Source organism: Gastrolobium bilobum, unplaced genomic scaffold, assembly GCF_033153095.1.
Source record: "Gastrolobium bilobum isolate Gb01-03AN ecotype WA unplaced genomic scaffold, APGP_CSIRO_Gbil_v1 utg2833, whole genome shotgun sequence".
Lineage (NCBI taxonomy): Eukaryota > Viridiplantae > Streptophyta > Magnoliopsida > Fabales > Fabaceae > Gastrolobium > Gastrolobium bilobum.
The window spans coordinates 323,667-342,279 of record NW_026899149.1 but is presented as its reverse complement, the minus strand read 5'-3'; the positions used below and the strand labels follow the sequence as shown (position 1 = coordinate 342,279).

Here is an 18,613-nt window from a genome sequence, read left to right as displayed (position 1 = left end):
ATATGAGTTCTGTTATTCTTTTAATTAGTCACCACGTTGCAAGCCATGTAATACGTGGATCTGTTATGCTTCAGTTTTTTTTTTTATGTTGTAAGGCTATAAAGTCAACACCTGTTTTTGAATTCTAATAAGATTGTTCTATGAAAATCTGTGTGGTACTATTCTGTTTCAACAATTGGTATCAGAGCTCCATTATAGGGGCCTGATCCTAAGTGCATGTGAGGAAAACAGTGAGCGTGAGAGAAAAACAGCTAGTGCATGTCAAGAAAGAAATTGCAACTTTCTTTCAGGTAAAAGGAGTTGAAAATGGCAGAAAGTGGTAGCAATAGTTTTGTGCAGCCTGCTATTCCCAAATTTGATGGTCACTATGACCATTGGGCAATGTTGATGGAGAATTTTCTCCGCTCCAAAGAGTATTGGGGTCTAGTTGAGAATGGAATAACGGTGGTGGCAGATGGAGCAGAGCCTACAGAGGCTCAACGCAAATTGATCGAGGAGCAGAAGTTGAAGGACTTAAAAGTAAAGAATTATCTCTTCCAAGCAATAGATCGTGATGTTCTTGAAACAATCCTCAACAGGGACACAGCCAAAAATATCTGGGACTCAATGAAGCAGAAATTTCAAGGTTCAACCAGGGTCAAGAGGGCACAATTGCAAGCTTTACGCAGAGATTTTGAGATTCTTCATATGAAGGAAGGAGAGATAGTCAATGCCTATTTTTCTCGTACTCTAGCCATAGTCAACAAAATGAAGGCTCATGGTGAAAGTATGAGTGAAAAAATTATTACTGAAAAGATTTTGAGGTCAATGGTCTCAAAATTTGATTATGTGGTATGCTCGATTGAGGAATCCAACAACTTGGACATAATGACTATTGATGAACTGCAAAGTAGTCTTCTTGTTCATGAGCAAAGGATGAGAAGCCATAGAGAAGAAGAGCAGGTTTTACAGATCTCCCATGAAGCCAGAGCAGGACGAGGAAGAGGTAGAGGTGCATTTAGAGGAGGCCGAGGTAGAGGAAGGGATAGACAGTCCTTCAACAAAGCTATTATCGAGTGTTTCAAATGTCACAAGTTAGGACACTATCAATATGAGTGTCCTGATTGGGAGAAAAAGGCCAACTATGCTCAGTTGGAAGAAGAAGAGGAGTTGTTATTAATGTCGTATGTTGAACTCAAACAAACCAAGAAGGAAGAAGTGTGGTTTCTTGACTCCGGCTGTAGCAATCATATGAGTGGAAACAAGGAGTGGTTCTTAGAGCTGGATGAAAGCTTCAGGCAAACTGTAAAACTTGGTAACAACACTAGAATGGCTGTTGTGGGAAAAGGCAGTATTCGTATGCAAGTGAGTGGACTTACTCAGGTAATTTCTGATGTCTACTACATTCCTGAACTCAAGAATAACCTATTAAGCATAGGGCAGCTTCAAGAAAAGGGCTTAGCTATTTTGTTTCAGGATGGGAAGTGTAAGGTACATCATCCTAAGAAAGGATTAATTATGCAGACAGATATGAGTGGAAATAGAATGTTTTTCTTGTTGGCTACCATGATGCCAAAAGATTCTACATGTTTTCAAACTGTGTCAGAAAATGAATCTCACCTTTGGCATTGTCGGTTTGGTCACTTAAACTACAAGGGATTGAGGACACTTTTTTATAAGAAGATGGTAAATGGGCTGCCTTCACTCAAGATTCCAAAGAAGCCATGCATAGAATGTTTAACCGGCAAGCAGCACAGAAACTCCATGCCTAAGAAAAGCTTATGGAGAGCTTCACACAAGCTACAACTTGTGCACGCAGACATATGTGGGCCTATTAAACCAGAATCAAACAGCAATAAGAGGTATATCCTAAGTTTTATTGATGATTTCACTCGTAAAACTTGGATTTACTTCTTACATGAAAAATCAGAGGCTTTTGCCATGTTTAGAAATTTTAAGGCTTGTGTTGAAAAAGAGACTGGTGCATCTATCATTTCTTTGAGGACAGATAGAGGTGGTGAATTCACCTCAAATGAGTTTGAAGAATTTTGCAAAGTTCAAGGAATAAGCAGACAATTGACTGCAGCCTACACTCCTCAGCAAAACGGAGTTGCTGAAAGAAAAAATAGGACGATAATGAACATGGTGCGCTCTATGTTGGCTGAGAAACAAGTTCCTAAAATGTTTTGGCCCGAAGCTGTAAAATGGAGTGTGCATATCCTCAATAGATGTCCTACTATGGCTGTCCAAAACAAAACCCCGGAAGAGGCATGGAGCGCTGTGAAGCCAACAATTGATTACTTTCGAATTTTCGGGTGTGTAGCTCATGCACATGTTCCAGACCAGAAAAGACGTAAGTTAGATGACAAAAGCAAGAGGTGTGTTTTGTTGGGAGTAAGTGATGAATCAAAGGCCTATAGATTATATGATCCAGTCTCCAAGAAAATCATCATTAGCAAAGATGTGATTTTTGAAGAAGATGAATGCTGGAATTGGGGCAGAAACAAAGAAGAATGCAGAATTGATGTTTTACAGTGGAAAGATGATGATGAGAGTGACACAGAAGAGATAGTAGAAAGCGATGAAGAAGAGGGCAATGGTGTTGATACAATAAATTCAAGTGAAAATGGTTCACCTTCTAGTGAATCAAATGAGGATGATTCGCCGATTTTGAATGAAGGGAGGGTAAGAAGAGCACCTTTATGGATGGCAGACTATGAAACAGGTGAAGGTTTATCAGATGAAGATGGTCTGAATGCTATGATAATGCTCACTGAAGATGATCCACTTACATTTGAAGAAGCTGTCAAGAGCAAGAAATGGAGGGATGCAATGATGGCAGAGATTGAGTCAATAGAAAAGAACAAAACATGGGAGCTGACTATCCTACCAGAAGGAGTGAAGCCAATCGGAGTTAAGTGGGTTTTTAAGACTAAACTTAACGAGAATGGAGAGATAGACAAGCACAAAGCAAGGCTAGTGGCGAAGGGGTATGCACAGCAATATGGAGTTGATTATACTGAAGTTTTTGCTCCGGTGGCCAGACTTGACACCATTCGATTGATATTGGCTTTGGCAGCTCAAAACAGTTGGGATATTTTTCAACTAGATGTAAAGAGCGCATTCCTTCAAGGTGAACTTAAAGAAGAAGTCTTTGTGCAACAACCATTAGGATATGAGAAGAAAGGAGAAGAAGACAAAGTTTACAAGTTAAGAAAGGCGTTGTATGGCTTGAAGCAAGCACCGAGGGCATGGTACAGCAGAATAGAAGCTTATTTTGTCCAAGAAGGCTTTGAAAGGTGTTTTTGTGAGCACACACTGTTCACAAAGGCTAAGGAGGGAGGTAAAATTTTAATAGTAAGCCTTTATGTTGATGATTTAATATATACCGGAAATGATAAGAGTATGTGTGATGAATTTAAGAATTCAATGAAGTTGGAATTTGATATGTCTGATTTGGGGAGGATGAGGTACTTTCTTGGGGTTGAGGTGATACAAAGTCCAGATGGGATATTTGTGTGTCAAAGAAAGTATGCTCGTGAAGTTTTAGCAAGATTTGGAATGGATAAAAGTAATTCAGTGAAGAATCCTATTGTTCCAGGCACAAAGTTATCTAAAGATGAAGCTGGAACCAAAGTTGATGAAACTTTGTTCAAGCAGTTGGTTGGCAGTCTTATGTACTTGACTGCAACTCGACCTGACTTGACGTATGGAGTGAGTCTTATTAGTAGATTCATGTCTTGTCCAACTGAATCTCATTGGCTTGCAGCAAAAAGAATATTAAGGTATTTGAAAGGTACAACTGAGCTTGGAATTTTCTACAAAAATAGAGGTTCCACAGATCTAGTAGCTTACACCGACAGTGATTTTGCCGGTGATTTAGATGATCGGAAGAGTACATCTGGCTTTGTTTTCTTGCTTGGTTCTGGGGCAATTTCATGGTCTTCTAAGAAACAGCCTGTAGTGACATTGTCTACTACAGAGGCTGAGTATATAGCTGCTGCATTTTGTGCCTGTCAGTGTGTTTGGCTGAGAAGGGTGTTAGAGAAACTTGGTCATAAAGAAGAGAAGAGTACTGCAATTCAATGTGACAATAGCTCTACTATAAAGCTGTCCAAGAATCCAGTTTTTCATGGTAGGAGCAAGCATATTGATATAAGGTTTCATTTTCTTAGAGATTTGACAAGAGACAAAGTTGTGGAGTTGAGCTACTGCAATTCTCAAGAACAAGTTGCAGACATAATGACAAAGCCTCTCAAGTTAGAACAGTTCTTAAAACTCCGAAATATGCTGGGAATGGTTGAAGCTTCAATGATAAACTAAATGCTTTTAAGTTTAAGGGAGGGAATGTTGGACTAATAGTCAGTTAGTATTTTTACTGTTATTTGGGTTTATCTGTTTGTTAAATAAAGTCCTATGCTTTAGGGATGTGGAGATATGAGTTCTGTTATTCTTTTAATTAGTCACCACGTTGCAAGCCATGTAATACGTGGATCTGTTATGCTTCAGTTTTTTTTTTTATGTTGTAAGGCTATAAAGTCAACACCTGTTTTTGAATTCTAATAAGATTGTTCTATGAAAATCTGTGTGGTACTATTCTGTTTCAACAATTCTCTCTCCAACTTCTTCTTCTTCGCCGCCATTTCCCTCTTACTCTCTGCCACTCACACTCTCCAAATATCCCTCTTTGCACCCATATCAAAAGACGATTCTACCCAACTCTACACTCTCTCCCTTCTCCTCAAAACCCCTCTTCAGCCCACCAAACTACACCTCGACCTTGGTTCCTCCTTCACCTGGCTCCTCTGCGACTCCACCTACACCTCCTCTTCCTACCACCGCATTCCCTGCAACTCCTCCCTCTGCGCCTCCTTCCACGCCGCCGCTTGCTCCAACGACACATGCGCACTCTTCCCGGAAAACCCAGTAACCAGAAACGCCGTTCTTAACACCGCACTCATTGACTCGCTCGCTCTGCCTAACTCGGACGGGTCAACTCAGGGCCCACTCGTTCTTCTCTCCGATTTCGTCTTCTCTTGCTCAACACCCTCCTTGCTTCAAGGCCTAGCTAGCAATTCCTCCGGTCTAGCTGCACTAGGCCGGTCCAACCACTCCCTCCCGGCCCAAATCAGCGATGCCTTGTCCTCCACGCGCTGTTTTGCGCTCTGCTTGCCCGGTTCAGCCTCGAGCCCTGGCGCGGCTTTCTTCGGCTCGACCGGTCCTTATTTTTTTTCTTCCAAAATTGACCTCTCAAAGTCGCTTAATTACACCCCTCTAATCGTGAACCCGGTTGGGGACACTGTCATCAACTACAACGGACAACCGTCCGATGAGTATTTCATAAACCTGACCTCCATCCGAATCAACGGTATACCTCTCCCCATCAATTCGTCGATCCTGACCGTTGATCAGAACGGCTTCGGTGGGACCAAGATCAGCACGTCTGATCCCTACACCGTTCTGGAAACTTCCATCTACAAACGCTTCGTGGAGCTGTTTGCGAACGAGTCCTCCGCTTTCAACTTAACGGTGACGGAAGCCGTCGAGCCATTTGGTTTGTGCTACCCTGCGAAAGACCTCACGGAGAACAGTGTTGGACCCGCTGTGCCCACCGTTGATCTTGTGATGCACAGCGAGGATGTGTTCTGGAGAATCTTCGGGCGCAATTCGATGGTGAGGATTGAAAAGGAAAGAGTTGATGATGTGTGGTGTTTGGGTTTTGTGGATGGTGGGGCCCATAGGAGGACGCCCGTTGTAATTGGAGGGTACCAGTTGGAGGATAATCTTGTGCAGTTTGATCTTGATTTGAACAGATTCGGTTTCACCTCATCTCTGTTACTTCAAGCTACCACGTGTAACAATCTCAATATCACTCACTAATTTTGCCAATTACATTGTTCCACTTCCAAACAATTAAAATATGTACATATTCCCTATATTTTACAATATAAATATAGGGAAAATATACTCTTATGGTGTAGTAGGAGAATATTTTTCTCTCCTACACATACATCGACTTCCGTGTTTTTTTTTTTTTTTTTCATAAGTGAGTGAGTTCCACACATGACTATCTCTATGACATAAGAAAGCTTCTTTTATGTTGCATGAAATTAATAAAGCTCATAAATATAACCTTAAAATATGTTTCAAAATGCCTAGAAACTAGTTTTCTCTTCGATGCATCATCTGTTACCTTGGAATGTTATAATTGGCAAGGTACAGGGAATAAATAACTTTTTTTTGGAAAGGAATCAGATATACCACTGCTGAGGAAAAGGTGAAAAAAATAAAAATAAAAATCAAATTCTGTTATCTTGATTCGTAGATTCTGCTTTAGGGATACGCCTAAAATAAACAGGTCTTCCCAGAAAGAATAAAATCTTATATTAGTGAAAACAAAAAAATCTTGCCAAAAAATCTTTCTTTCGGTACAAGTATGATTTCTGACTCATACTTAGGCTGCTCATACATATTAAATTTCACATTTACGTAATCAAAATGAATTTTAATGTTTACACTGGACAACATCACTATGTTAAATATTTGTAGTGACAGAGGTTCTAATAATATTTTATAAAAAAAACTCTTCCAAGTGAAGGCATATAAATTTTAATATACTGGACACATTTAGGTCAAATGATTTATTTTTTCCATATGCAAAATTATCCATCTATAGGAAATAATAAACCAAGCATTGCCATACTATTAGATCTTTAAGATTCAGGGCTCTAGGTTTGTTAAATCAAGTGATCTAAGGTGTGAATGTGCAGCTCAATTAGGAGAATTGATATAGATATGTAAACCGAGCTAGAGGCACTCGTACGAAAAGAATCAGCAAAAGGGATTGTGCAATGTTGACGTGGGAGAAGGAGATATTCACTTATGTTAACGTTAGTGAGTGAATATTGGCTTGTGGAAATATTGGGCTGTAGAAGGGTCCAATAGTCCATTTGAGAGCATTAGCAAAAGTAGAAAAAACTTGTAGCACTAAGAGGATCCATATTTCTCAATAGAAATATACGGGTAAAGTGTGTGTCATTTTAAAAGATGTAAAATTGTATTATTTTAAGAGAGAAAAAGAGATAGATAAAGGAAGAGAGAGAGAGTTGACAAAAAAAAATAAAGGTGTGAGTCAGTGGCGGACCTACGTATGTTTTAGTGTGTGCAAATGCACACACAAATTTTTTGGAGAAAAAAAATATATATATTTTGGGTCTTGAACAAAAGTCACAGGATCCAATTTAATCTCTTAAGAAAAAAGCCGACTCGTGATCCCTTTAAAATTCAAAATAGACCCATGTTAGTCCTTTTGAGGAATTAATGTGGATCTTTTTGAATTTTAGAGGACCATGATTTTATCTGGGTCTATTTTTGAATTCTGAGGGATCACCAGTAGACTTTTTCCCCTTAAAAGATTAAATTGAGGCTCATAATTTTTGTTGAGAACCCAAAAAGTTTTGTTGTAACAGTTTAGTTGACTCTTGATTACTTTTTTTTATATTAAATTAAAATTTGAGGCTCGTAATTTTTCTTTAAATTTTTTTTACTTTATTCTTTTATTCTAATTGTGCAGACATTAAAAAAAATTTCTAGGTCCGCTATTGGTGAGTCCCACCACTTTGTGAGAATGAAAGGATATAAGTCGTGTCATTTAAAAGGATAAACATTTTCCCCAAAATATATATATTATTTTGATGTGTTTACAACAAAAGAAGCTAAGGATCTGCAAATGAAATTGCGGTGCTACGTCTTATATTTGCACGATGGGAAAGTGTTATGGTTTGGTTGTTTTAGTATACAGACATGCTTTAATTTGTAAACTTGAAAACTAACATCATTTTTTCACTTTTGTGGAGGGACAACAGGATTTATGTCGCTATTTGTTTTCTTTTGAACTTTACTTGATTAGGACATTTGACCATTTTTGTATAATAAATTAACTAGTTGATATTCAAAACTTAACATTTTTTTTTCGGTAATGAAAACTTAAGCATATTTTTATTTCCTTGTTAACTGATCTGTAGCTAGGAGCATGGGTTAATTTATATCTTTTTGTCAAACTACTAGGCCTCTAGCATATAAATTCAGATTTAATTTATTGTATGCATCGTTACCTTGAATATGAAGGAAATTTTTTCTTATTGAAACTAGGTTGAATTCAAACAAGGAGATAAGTGGAAGTAGATTGCAAGCTGAATCAACTGCAACACCACTGCTAAGAAAAAAGTGGAAACATAAAGAAAAGAAAAAAAAAGTGGGCTTTCTCTTTCTCTATCTTCTCCCATGTGGATGGACTTTTTAAGCCTATTTGTAAAACCTAAATTAACTGCAATTAATTGCAATTCCTCCCCTATTTTTAAGCCTATTTTGTACTTAGCTGATTAATGAGAGTTCTACCTCTGTCTAAAGGTTCAGGATATAGTTACTTATTAAAGATAGCAAAAATATGGGAAGAAAATCAATTAGATGTAAATATACAAGTTATTTTGATTATTTAAAAATTAATATAATCACAGCAGCATAAAAAAATCAAAATATTGTTTGATTTGCGTGGCTATTCATATTTTAAGTAAAACCGAACTATACATTGTATACTTGACGTTAAAAAAGAAAAGACAAGAAATATCAATCTAACGTATTCCTTTGATAGTGAGTCAAAATCCACTTTTGAAGAGTCATATTATTTCTTTTTACACCTTTTATCTGGTTTTTTTTTTCAAAAATAAATAATGTAAAAGAAAAGGTGTAAAATTTTAGTCTATAAAATAACATTGTTTGGCAAATGGCAATTAGTTAGACTAAAATTACGCTTTAGGATATATATATATATATATGGGTTTACATTTTTGCAGCTACTATACATGCAACAATCAAATACTTGCCATATATACTTGAAAGCATTAAATGCAGGACATCATAACTATACAAAGGATAAAAACATTAAATATAAAGAATCATAACCATACATCTGTCGTTACTGCACGTAAAGTGACTGCAGAAATAATTTTTCATATATATATATATATAACACTTATGTATCCTAGTTACTAATGCATGAACTATGAATTAACAATATTTATAAAAAAAATTTAATACAAATAAAAATTGAACACATAATCTAATATAATTTACCTAAACTCTTCAGCACTAATCGAAATCTAATGGCTTAACATTTATCAATTGTTAAATACTTCTGAGCAAGAAAAAAAAATTGCTGCATAGATGCATATGCTATACTTAAACGCATATGAGATCACTTGTGAAGTAAGAGGGCAAGCCTAATTGAACGGTAGAATGAAATCTGAAATTGGATTGGAAGCCACTTGGCAGAAAAAAGAAAACGGTATTTTCCGGGAAAAAGCACCTTTCGTACGAAGTTTGATCGCTGCGAGTCTGCCATCATACAAGAATTCGTGACGCTATCTTACAAATTCGGGACAATGACCATATTGTCAGCTTTCAGGTAAAAATTTATCAGATTGTTACGTCAGAAATTTTTTTTGTCAAAATATCATGTACAATTCTGCTGGTCTGACAAGCGGGAATGAACTGGACACGTGACAGTGTCTGAATGATCAACAATTCTAGCTTAGCAGCCCAACGCGAATGACAGAATACTGACACGTGGCAAAAATATAGGTATCCTGTACTTTTGCAGAAAATGCATGTACTTTTGCCACGTGTCAGCATTTTGTCATTCACGCTGGGTTACTTAGCTAGAATGGTTAACCATTCAGACACTGTCACGTGTCAAGTTCATTCTCGCTTGTCAGACCAGCGAAATTGTGACGTGGCATTTTGACAAAATTTTTTTCTGGCGTGACAATCTATTAAATTTTTATTAAAGGAGTGTCAGTTTGGTCAATGTCCCTACAAATTTCTCAAGTCATATTGCAACACTTTTTTAAAATAAAAAAAAATTAATTAAAATAAAAAATTGTGTAAAACAATTAAAATTAAAATAATTAATTAAATTATATTAGGTTTTAAATTTGAATATGTATATATATATTATTGATATTATTCTTACTTAAGAGATTCTTATAATATCATATTTATTTAAGAACTTTTCTATTATACTCTAAGTTAAATTTAGTTTTCATTTAAGATTCAGGAATGTATTATAAAATTAATGATTAAATTTGACTTGTATTTATAATTTCAATATATTTTTAAAAAATATTTAAATTTAACTTTATTATATTTCGATGAATTAATTTAAGCTTATATTTAGGTTTTGCATATAAAAATATTTTGAAAAATAAAATAAAAAATCGATCTAATCTGAATCGATTTACATATTTACATTTTGAAGTAATAAATTAATCAAATAGTACTACAAAAAAAAATTAATCAAATAGTATTATCATAAAATAAAATAAATTGGATTAATCGAGTACTTTTTAATAATTAACTGATCCAATTAAATACCATTCGCTAAAAATTCAGCACTATCACCCAAGTGTGGTGGTTCAGTTGGTAGCATGGAGACTGAGTGGTGGGAAAGGACCTCAGTTCGAATCCCACCAACACCATCTGGGGAGGGGCATAAGTACCGTAATCCTTGGACTCGCACCCGAACTCTGGATTAGTCCCATAGGCGGCTCAAAGAGTCGAACCCGTGGAGATACCGGGGGATTCTGATTCGCCTCAAAGAGGTAATTAGGATCAGTTTCCAAAAAAAAAAAAAAATTCAGCACTATCAGTTTCAATTAAGGCTTTGTTTGAGAGTTGATTTTAGGAGGGGAATAAAAGAAAATGGAGGGTTTTAGTAAACTCTTCCCTTGTTTGTGAGTTTAAAAGAATGAGGGGAAGAGATTGAGAATTTTTACTAAACCCTCCTTCCTCTTAAAATTAAAGTTCCCCCAATTTGGGGTGTTTAAGAGGGAAAATATTAAAAATTATTTATCCACACTTAGCATTAAAATGTGAAAACTACATAAATGTAAATCATTTTTAAATGTGACATTATTAAAAAAGTCTCAAATACCGATAGAATTTATCGACGACAAAAATTTCGTCAAAAACAGAGATAAATTTTTTGATGAAAATCATATATTTCAAAAAATTTCCTCAAAACTAAAGACAAAATTAGATACGAAACTAGATTTTTCCATAATCACCGATATAAACTTTATACGGAAAAAAAATTCAGTCAAAATTATTCTATAATTCCGTCGAAACTTTCAACAAAAATATTTCCGTCCAAAATTTTGACGAAACACATTTCCATCGAAAAGTTTCGACGTAAAATAATTACGTCAACTTTTTTTACGAAAAACATTTCCATAAAAATTTTTTGCAAAAATTTTTGACGAAAAATATTTCCATCAAAATTTAGGACTAAAAACATTTTTGTAAAAAAATTTGGCGGAAATTTTTTTTGTCAAATCTTTATACAGAATCTAAATTTTGTCAAAATATTTCACAAAAAATAAATTCATCGAAATTTTTGACGAAAAATATTTCTATGAAAATTTTCAGCGAAACACATTTCCATCGAAAATTTTTGATGAAAAAAAATTCCATCAAAATTCTTTACTCGTTTAACTTTTTGACAAAATTTCTGTCAAAATATTTAACGAAACACATTTTCAAAAAAAAAATTCGACGAAAATTTCTTCAAAATTTTCAACGAAACACATTTTTGTCAAAAAATGTTGACAAAAAATATTTTTGTAAATTTTTTTGACGAAAAATATTTCGATTAAAAATTTTGACGAAAAAATTATTCTGTCAAAGACTCAAAATCTTTACAGAATCTAAATTTCGTCAAAAGTTTCGAATGAAACATTTTCCTCAAAATTTTTGACAACAAAATTTCCATCGAAATTTTCTTCAGAACACATTTTCATTGAAATTTTTACCGAAAAACATTCTGTCAAATTTTTTGATAGAACTCTTTTTTCGTTTAAAACATTTGATGGAGGAAATGATTTTCGTCAAAACTTTTGACGGAACTTCGTCAAAATTTTTGATAAAAAATTTATTTTTATAAAAAATTTCATCGGAGAAGAAATTCTGTCGCTTTTCGACGAAAAATATTCTGACGAAAAAATAATTTTGTGACAATATTTTCGTTATTTGCAACGTAGAATTTTTGTTAGAAATTTTAAATCTAATTTTATTTGTAAAATATAATAATTATATTTATTTTAGAAAAAAAAATTGTAAAAATATCTCACTGATCCTTCAATTTCTACCTTACCTATCTCCAAACAAGGGAAGGGAATACCCTCCAATTTTCTTCCCTTCCTTCCCCTTCTTCCCTCTTGGATCCCCTTCCTCCCTCGTGGATCCCCTTCCTTCCCTTCCCTTTCAAACTCTCAAACAAAGCCTAAGTTTCCAAGTACAGTCGTTACTATTTTATTAGAACTAGGGGTGGCAATTCGTGTCAACCCGACCCGACCCGAATTTTACACGACACGAAAAACCTCAACCCGAATACGACCCACTTATTTTACAGGTTGACACGACACGACACGAATAACCTTATAATGTAACCATGACCCATTATTACACACGTTAACACGACTCGACCCGACCCGATCTGACACGATTTTTAGAATGCTCACATTCAAAACCTGTATTTAGGCACTGATTTTACATCCAATAAAAGCATATACATCCAATAAAGCCACTGCTGAGTGAAAAGGGTTGTTTGAAACCCAAAGTTTATGTTATTTTTTTTATACCACTCACTAAAATGACTATAATAACCTTATACAAAAATTATTTGCGGGTCAGAGCGGGTTAACGGGTTGACCCGAATCTGACACGAATTTTTTCGTGTCATTTTTATTCAACCCGAACACGACCCGAACAGTAAACGGGTTAACCCAAACATGTAAATTTCGTGTCGGGTCCGGGTCGGGTTAGCGGGTCGTGTCAGAAATTGCCACCCCTAATTAGAACAAGTGCTTTCTAAGGTCATGGTTCTTCTATTTCGTATTCAAATCATTTCTAATACTCATGGAAGATTGATGATACTAATCAATTTGGTCATGACGCGCGAGCCCGTGAACAGATCAGATAATGTAATGTTGTATATTGTACACGTTCATAACTAAGGAATGCATTGTTAATGTTGTGGACCTGGCGAAGGCACACACTTTAGGGAGACCTAATCACTCAAATTCTAAGATAAATTTTATAAATAGGAGTTAAAAGACTTCAGGTATGACTAATCTCTCTTTAACTTATCTTATGCAAACACAGCACACATATCACCTTCATTTAAGACTAAGGTCTTAATATAGTGTGTCGTGATTTTTTACCCCTAAAATACTTAGTTCATAAACATCTAGATATAGAGAGCACACATCAGATTCAACATAGAAAAACTAGCCTAAGGCTAGACACCTCTGCCATACAGGCAGAAAAGTTAGCTTACCATTTTTTTCTCTAATTACCATTAGTTCGAACCTATTATTTTCATAGAATTTCTATTTTCACCTCGAGTTTTAGAGTTAATATGAGTTAATCTACTTATTCGTATAAGAGATATATTCCATCCCTAACTACAGAATCTGTTAAGTCATTTTTAGGATGTGCATGACAACCTTTCTGGAATGAGTTTTTTTTTTTAATTTCTGTTCCCAAGAACAAAAATGGATGAGAATTGCGTTTGATAAAATCGGTTTATTTTTTTGTTCCCGGGATGAACTGGGTTTTTTTTTATGCTGGGGAACAAAAAAAAAAGAATCAAAAAATTTCTGCTTTTCTAATTCTAGGCACAAAAAGAGAATCAATTTTCTCTCACATTATCACCCACTCGCTGGCTATGGCAGCGTACCAGAACAACCCCTTTTGAGTGGTTACTCTGTTTCTCACTTGGTATTCGTCCCTCTGGTCCTGTCTTCTTTCGGTCCTACGTTTTCTATCTCTCTCATTTTCTCCATCTGTTAAGGACATTCTGAAAAAACGTAATTCTGAAAAACGTAATTTTCTCTCGTTTTCTCCATCTCTCTCGATTTCTATCTCTCTCGTTTTCTCCATATTCACTCGTTTTGAAAAAAATAAATAAATGTAATTCTGAAAAAAAAATTGTGTTACATGAAATTGCAGAATGAACCCAATATTCGCTCCCAAAACGTTTGGAATGAACCCAATTGCAAAATTCTGAAATTGCAAAATTCTGAATAAACCCAATTGTAGGTTAACAAGAAATTGTGTTACATGAAATTGCAGAATGAACCCAATATTCGCTCCCAAAACGTTTGGAATGAACCCAATTGCCAAATTCTGAAATTGCAAAATTCTGAATAAACCCAATTGCAGGTTAACAAGAAATTGTGTTACATAAAATTGCAGAATGAACCCAATATTCGCTCCCAAAACGTTTGGAATGAACTCAATTGCAAAATTCTGAATAAACCCAATTGCAGGTTAACAAGAAATTGTGTTACATGAAATTGCCGAATGAAAAAAAAGTTTGTGTTAACCAACATAATTCTGATTCTCGGAATAAAAATAAAATATGTTAACAAACGTAATTCTAATTCTCAGAACTCTTCCAAAGCATAGAAATAGAAAAAAATCATTTTTTTCAGAAACAGTACCAGGAATTAGAATAGTTGTCATGCGCAGCCTTAGAGACTTTTAATCTTGATATATCTCCAAAAATAAAAAAAAATAAGCCACTACAAATTCCAATGTTTTTAATTTATATAAAGGAAGAGCAACATTTAAGTCTATCTTGAGAGATACAAGAAAAACTTGGACATTTGGAAGTTGAAAAAAAAATTTATCCAGAAATCTTAATTTTTAAAAATATCATAAAAATATAATATCCGAAAATTAAAATTTTAGAAAAATTAAATTTTTCAAAATTTCTAAAGAATGACGAGTACCAAACGCGGAAATTTTTGTTTCGGCGGTCCTTTTTGTAAAAGGGAATTTTTATTTTTTATCTTAACCACTAAAGTTTTTCTCGTGAGATAGGCTACGCGGAAAAGCTGTTTTAATCATTTGATGCTAGCTAGCAGAAACCTTTATACCTATGTAAGGTACAAAATAAAATTCAAGACAAAAATCAGGGAATAATAAAATCTTATCTCATAGGTATATATTCTGTGCGCAATTTGCTATTCTATAGAGACCACTAAAGAAAGAACCTTGTACCCACTTAACTTTTGATTGCTTATTTGATATGTCTTATTTTTAATTTCTTTTTTTTTAAACTAGTAACTTTGTCAAATATTTTTTTTATAAAAGTTCTTATTATAAAATTTTTTATAATAAAGAAAAATTTAAAAGTTAAAAGTTCTCAAAAAGGGTTTTTTTTTAAGATATGTGTCAGTTTTTCCCCCTCTTATTTACCCAATAATTCATTCTAATAACATATTATTTTATCTTTCCTTCTTTAAAATTATTAGAACAATTCTATATAATTAGCAAGTAGTGTTTAGCTTTATTTTTTAAGCTCTTTTTTTTATTTTATTTTTAACTTAATAATAGCTTTTAACTTAAAATAAAGGTGCAAACATCCTTTTAGAAACATTATCGTACCCTGGAAGAGGTAACTTCACTGAGCCTCTTCAGGACCAGTACAATTTTCTATACGACACATAAAGGCAACTAAAAATATTTCCAGAATATTTGTGAAGACCACTAGCATATATGTTCTACGTGACCGACAATAATTCCTAGTACTTTATAATCTTGAACGGATCGATGCAGAAAATGATAGTTTTAATCCCTTTCGGCTTGCCTTTCGCTATAAATACTCAACAATTACTGTTTTCAATCACACTAATTCTTAATTTTCATGTCTATTGAGACCCTTTTCTACTAAATTGGGTCTATATTATTCAATCACCATGACCATCTCAATGGCTATGTGCATTCCGACACAACCATTGAAAAATGTTTCTTTAAGTGGCCAAAAATTGAACGTGAGGCAGAAAGAGAAGGTAGTGTTGGTGATGGGAGCCACGGGAACAGGGAAATCAAGGTTGTCCATTGATTTGGCCACATGTTTTCCATCAGAAATCATAAACTCAGACAAAATGCAAGTGTATAAAGGGCTTGACATAGTCACAAACAAAATCACCAAGGAAGAACAACGTGGGGTGCCACACCATTTGTTAGGAACACAGGATCCTAACTCAGAGTTCACAGCCACTGATTTCTGTGACATGGCATCAATTGCCATTGAATCAATCGTGGGTCGTGACCACCTTCCTATAATCGTGGGAGGCTCCAACTCCTATGTTGAGGCACTTGTCGATAGGTTCGGGTCAAGGTACAATTTGTGTTGTCTTTGGGTGGATGTGTCAATTCCTGTTCTTCATCCCTATGTAGCAAAACGGGTTGATCACATGCTTGATAGTGGAATGGTAAATGAATTGAGACCCTTTTTCAATCCCAATGGGGATTATTCAAGGGGTATAAGAAAAGCAATTGGTGTGCCAGAATTTGACTTGTATTTTCGAAGTGAAGCATTCTCAAATGATGAAACCAGACAGAGGTTACTGCAAGAAGCAATAAGTGAAGTCAAGAGGAATACGTGCAAATTGGCATGCAAACAACTGGGGAGGATTCATGGACTCATAAATGTTAAGAGATGGAAAATCCAACGTCTTTGTGCCACGCCCGTGTTTCAAAAGCACGGCCAAGATGCAAATGATGCGTGGAAGAATCTGGTGGCACAACCGAGTGCCATGATAGTTGACCAATTTCTCTACAGTGCTAATGTTGTTTCTGGCCTTAGAGTACCAGCTTTCTAAGAGTGTTACTATTACCATGCAACAACTTCAACCCTGTTATTTTTACACGATGGTTTGGTGTACCTGATAAGAAAAATAGGACATGTAAATTATCTTATTTTGCTTTTAACAATTGTTTGGTATGTCTTCGGATAGAATAAAATTAGCTATAAGATTTAGGATATGTAAATTATCTTATTTTTGTATTTATCAATTGTTTGGTATGTCTTGCGGATAGAATAAAATTATCTGATTGACTTTTATTATCCTGCCCAAGGCATGATTACTTATCTTTAGAGGTGACAAAGTGGGTGATCTGCCCCACCTCACTATGGCATCAACCCTCCAAAAAATGAGTCAGCCCGTCTAGCCCAGCTTTTGAAAGTGGACAAAAAGACTCGGCCCGTCCCGTCTTGTTTGGCGGGCTGGACGGGTTGGCTCTCCAGCCAGAGTCTATTTTACACTGTCCCGCCTCGGTCTGACTATGTCCACTATCAACCTGCTAAAAAACGAATCCACCTCGCTTTTGAGATTGGTTAAAAAACTCAGTCCGCCTCACCCCATTTAACTTGTAGGAAAGTTTGACCTGCCGAGCCGAGCACGTTTGATCAGCTTTACTTATCCTAAGGGGTTTGGGTTAAAAAGTGATAGAATATGATAACAAAAATTTAATTTTTATTTTTCGCAATACATCCGGCATCGTAATTATTATACAACACCTCCTAATTATTATCTAGCAAATAGTACCAATCTGTGGGTAAATATATGTCAGGCGGGTCCAGGGTGAAGCCCGTGGCGGGGGCCACATCAATGAGCTAAGGCTACACCAACCGTAGCAAGTGGGTCCCACATTGGTTGGTAATGGACTAAGTGAAGAGTATATAAGTGGAAGGGACCCATGAACCCAATGCCTTACACTTATATACTCTTCACTTAGCTCATTACCAACCAATATGGGACTCATCACACTTGAATATCCCAACACTATATAACATTTTTTTTCCGCTTAAAGTTATTGACCAATTGATAAATGTTGTTAATTAATATTCATTCATCAGTAAGTAGTATATATCACATGTGAATTTACTAAAAAAATACAAAACAAATTAGTGCACTTACTTATTACACATGGCCCAACCATTGATTCAAGAAGTTCAGAGTCAATCAAAATTGTGACCCAATAAATACGGCCCAATTGTTAAAAGAAGCAGTAATTTGAAATATAACAAATTACGATCAAATTCAAGTCCCAATAAAGCATTAGATATGATTGTGATTTGTTTGACAAGAGAAGGAAAGAAATACATTTGGTATGATTTGAGATCTGAGATTTAGAATATGTGTTTTGAATGATTTAATTGTAATTATTTATTTATTTTTGAAAGTTAGTTACCGTTATAATTATGTTAAGATTTTACTTATTTTTAGGATTTTAGATTTTTGAATTTTGAATTTTGGATCGATTTATAATTTGTCTATAAAAGGGTGCTTATGACCCTGATTGTAGGAGTTGAATTTTGTTATTTTGATAATTATAATTGAGAACCAAAGAATTACTCTGTTATTGTATCCCAACTTTTTATTTAGTCACATTTTCTATGCATTTTTGACATCACAAATATTTTTTTAAAGCGTAATTTGGCCTAATTAATTGCCATTTGCCGACAATGTTATTCATATTCTAAAATTTTACACCTTTTATTTTACATTTTGTTTTTGGAAAAAGAAAAAGAAAAGGTATAAAAAGGAAGAGTATGACTCTTCAAAAGTGGAATTTGACTAACGTATCAAGAGGAATACACTGGAATGCTTTTTCTTTCTTTCTTTTTTACTGCGAGTATCAGCTTATTAAAGTGGGTGGTTTATACCCAAACAAAAGGGGGGTGAATCAGCATTATTTCGATGAATTCTGCTTTTAACTTACC

General features: G+C 34.9%; 2 protein-coding genes across 2 annotated transcripts; both read left to right on the top strand.

Moving 5' to 3' along the window:
• The first annotated feature begins 4,554 nt into the window (after window positions 1–4,554).
• Window positions 4,555–5,894, top strand: LOC133287701 (probable aspartic proteinase GIP1). The gene has a single exon (XM_061485363.1). It carries the CDS (start codon window positions 4,555–4,557, stop codon window positions 5,857–5,859), a length of 1,305 nt encoding a protein of 434 aa, XP_061341347.1. The 3' UTR covers window positions 5,860–5,894.
• A 9,861-nt stretch (window positions 5,895–15,755) lies between these two features.
• LOC133287736 (adenylate isopentenyltransferase 3, chloroplastic-like) lies at window positions 15,756–16,851 on the top strand. The gene has a single exon (XM_061485403.1). It carries the CDS (start codon window positions 15,801–15,803, stop codon window positions 16,707–16,709), a length of 909 nt encoding a protein of 302 aa, XP_061341387.1. The 5' UTR covers window positions 15,756–15,800; the 3' UTR covers window positions 16,710–16,851.
• Window positions 16,852–18,613: the final 1,762 nt, after the last annotated feature.

Coding starts and splice junctions, on each gene's coding strand:
- LOC133287701 (XM_061485363.1), top strand. CDS start 4,555: ATGAAAATCTGTGTGGTACTATTCTGTTTCAACAATTCTCTCTCCAAC.
- LOC133287736 (XM_061485403.1), top strand. CDS start 15,801: ATGACCATCTCAATGGCTATGTGCATTCCGACACAACCATTGAAAAAT.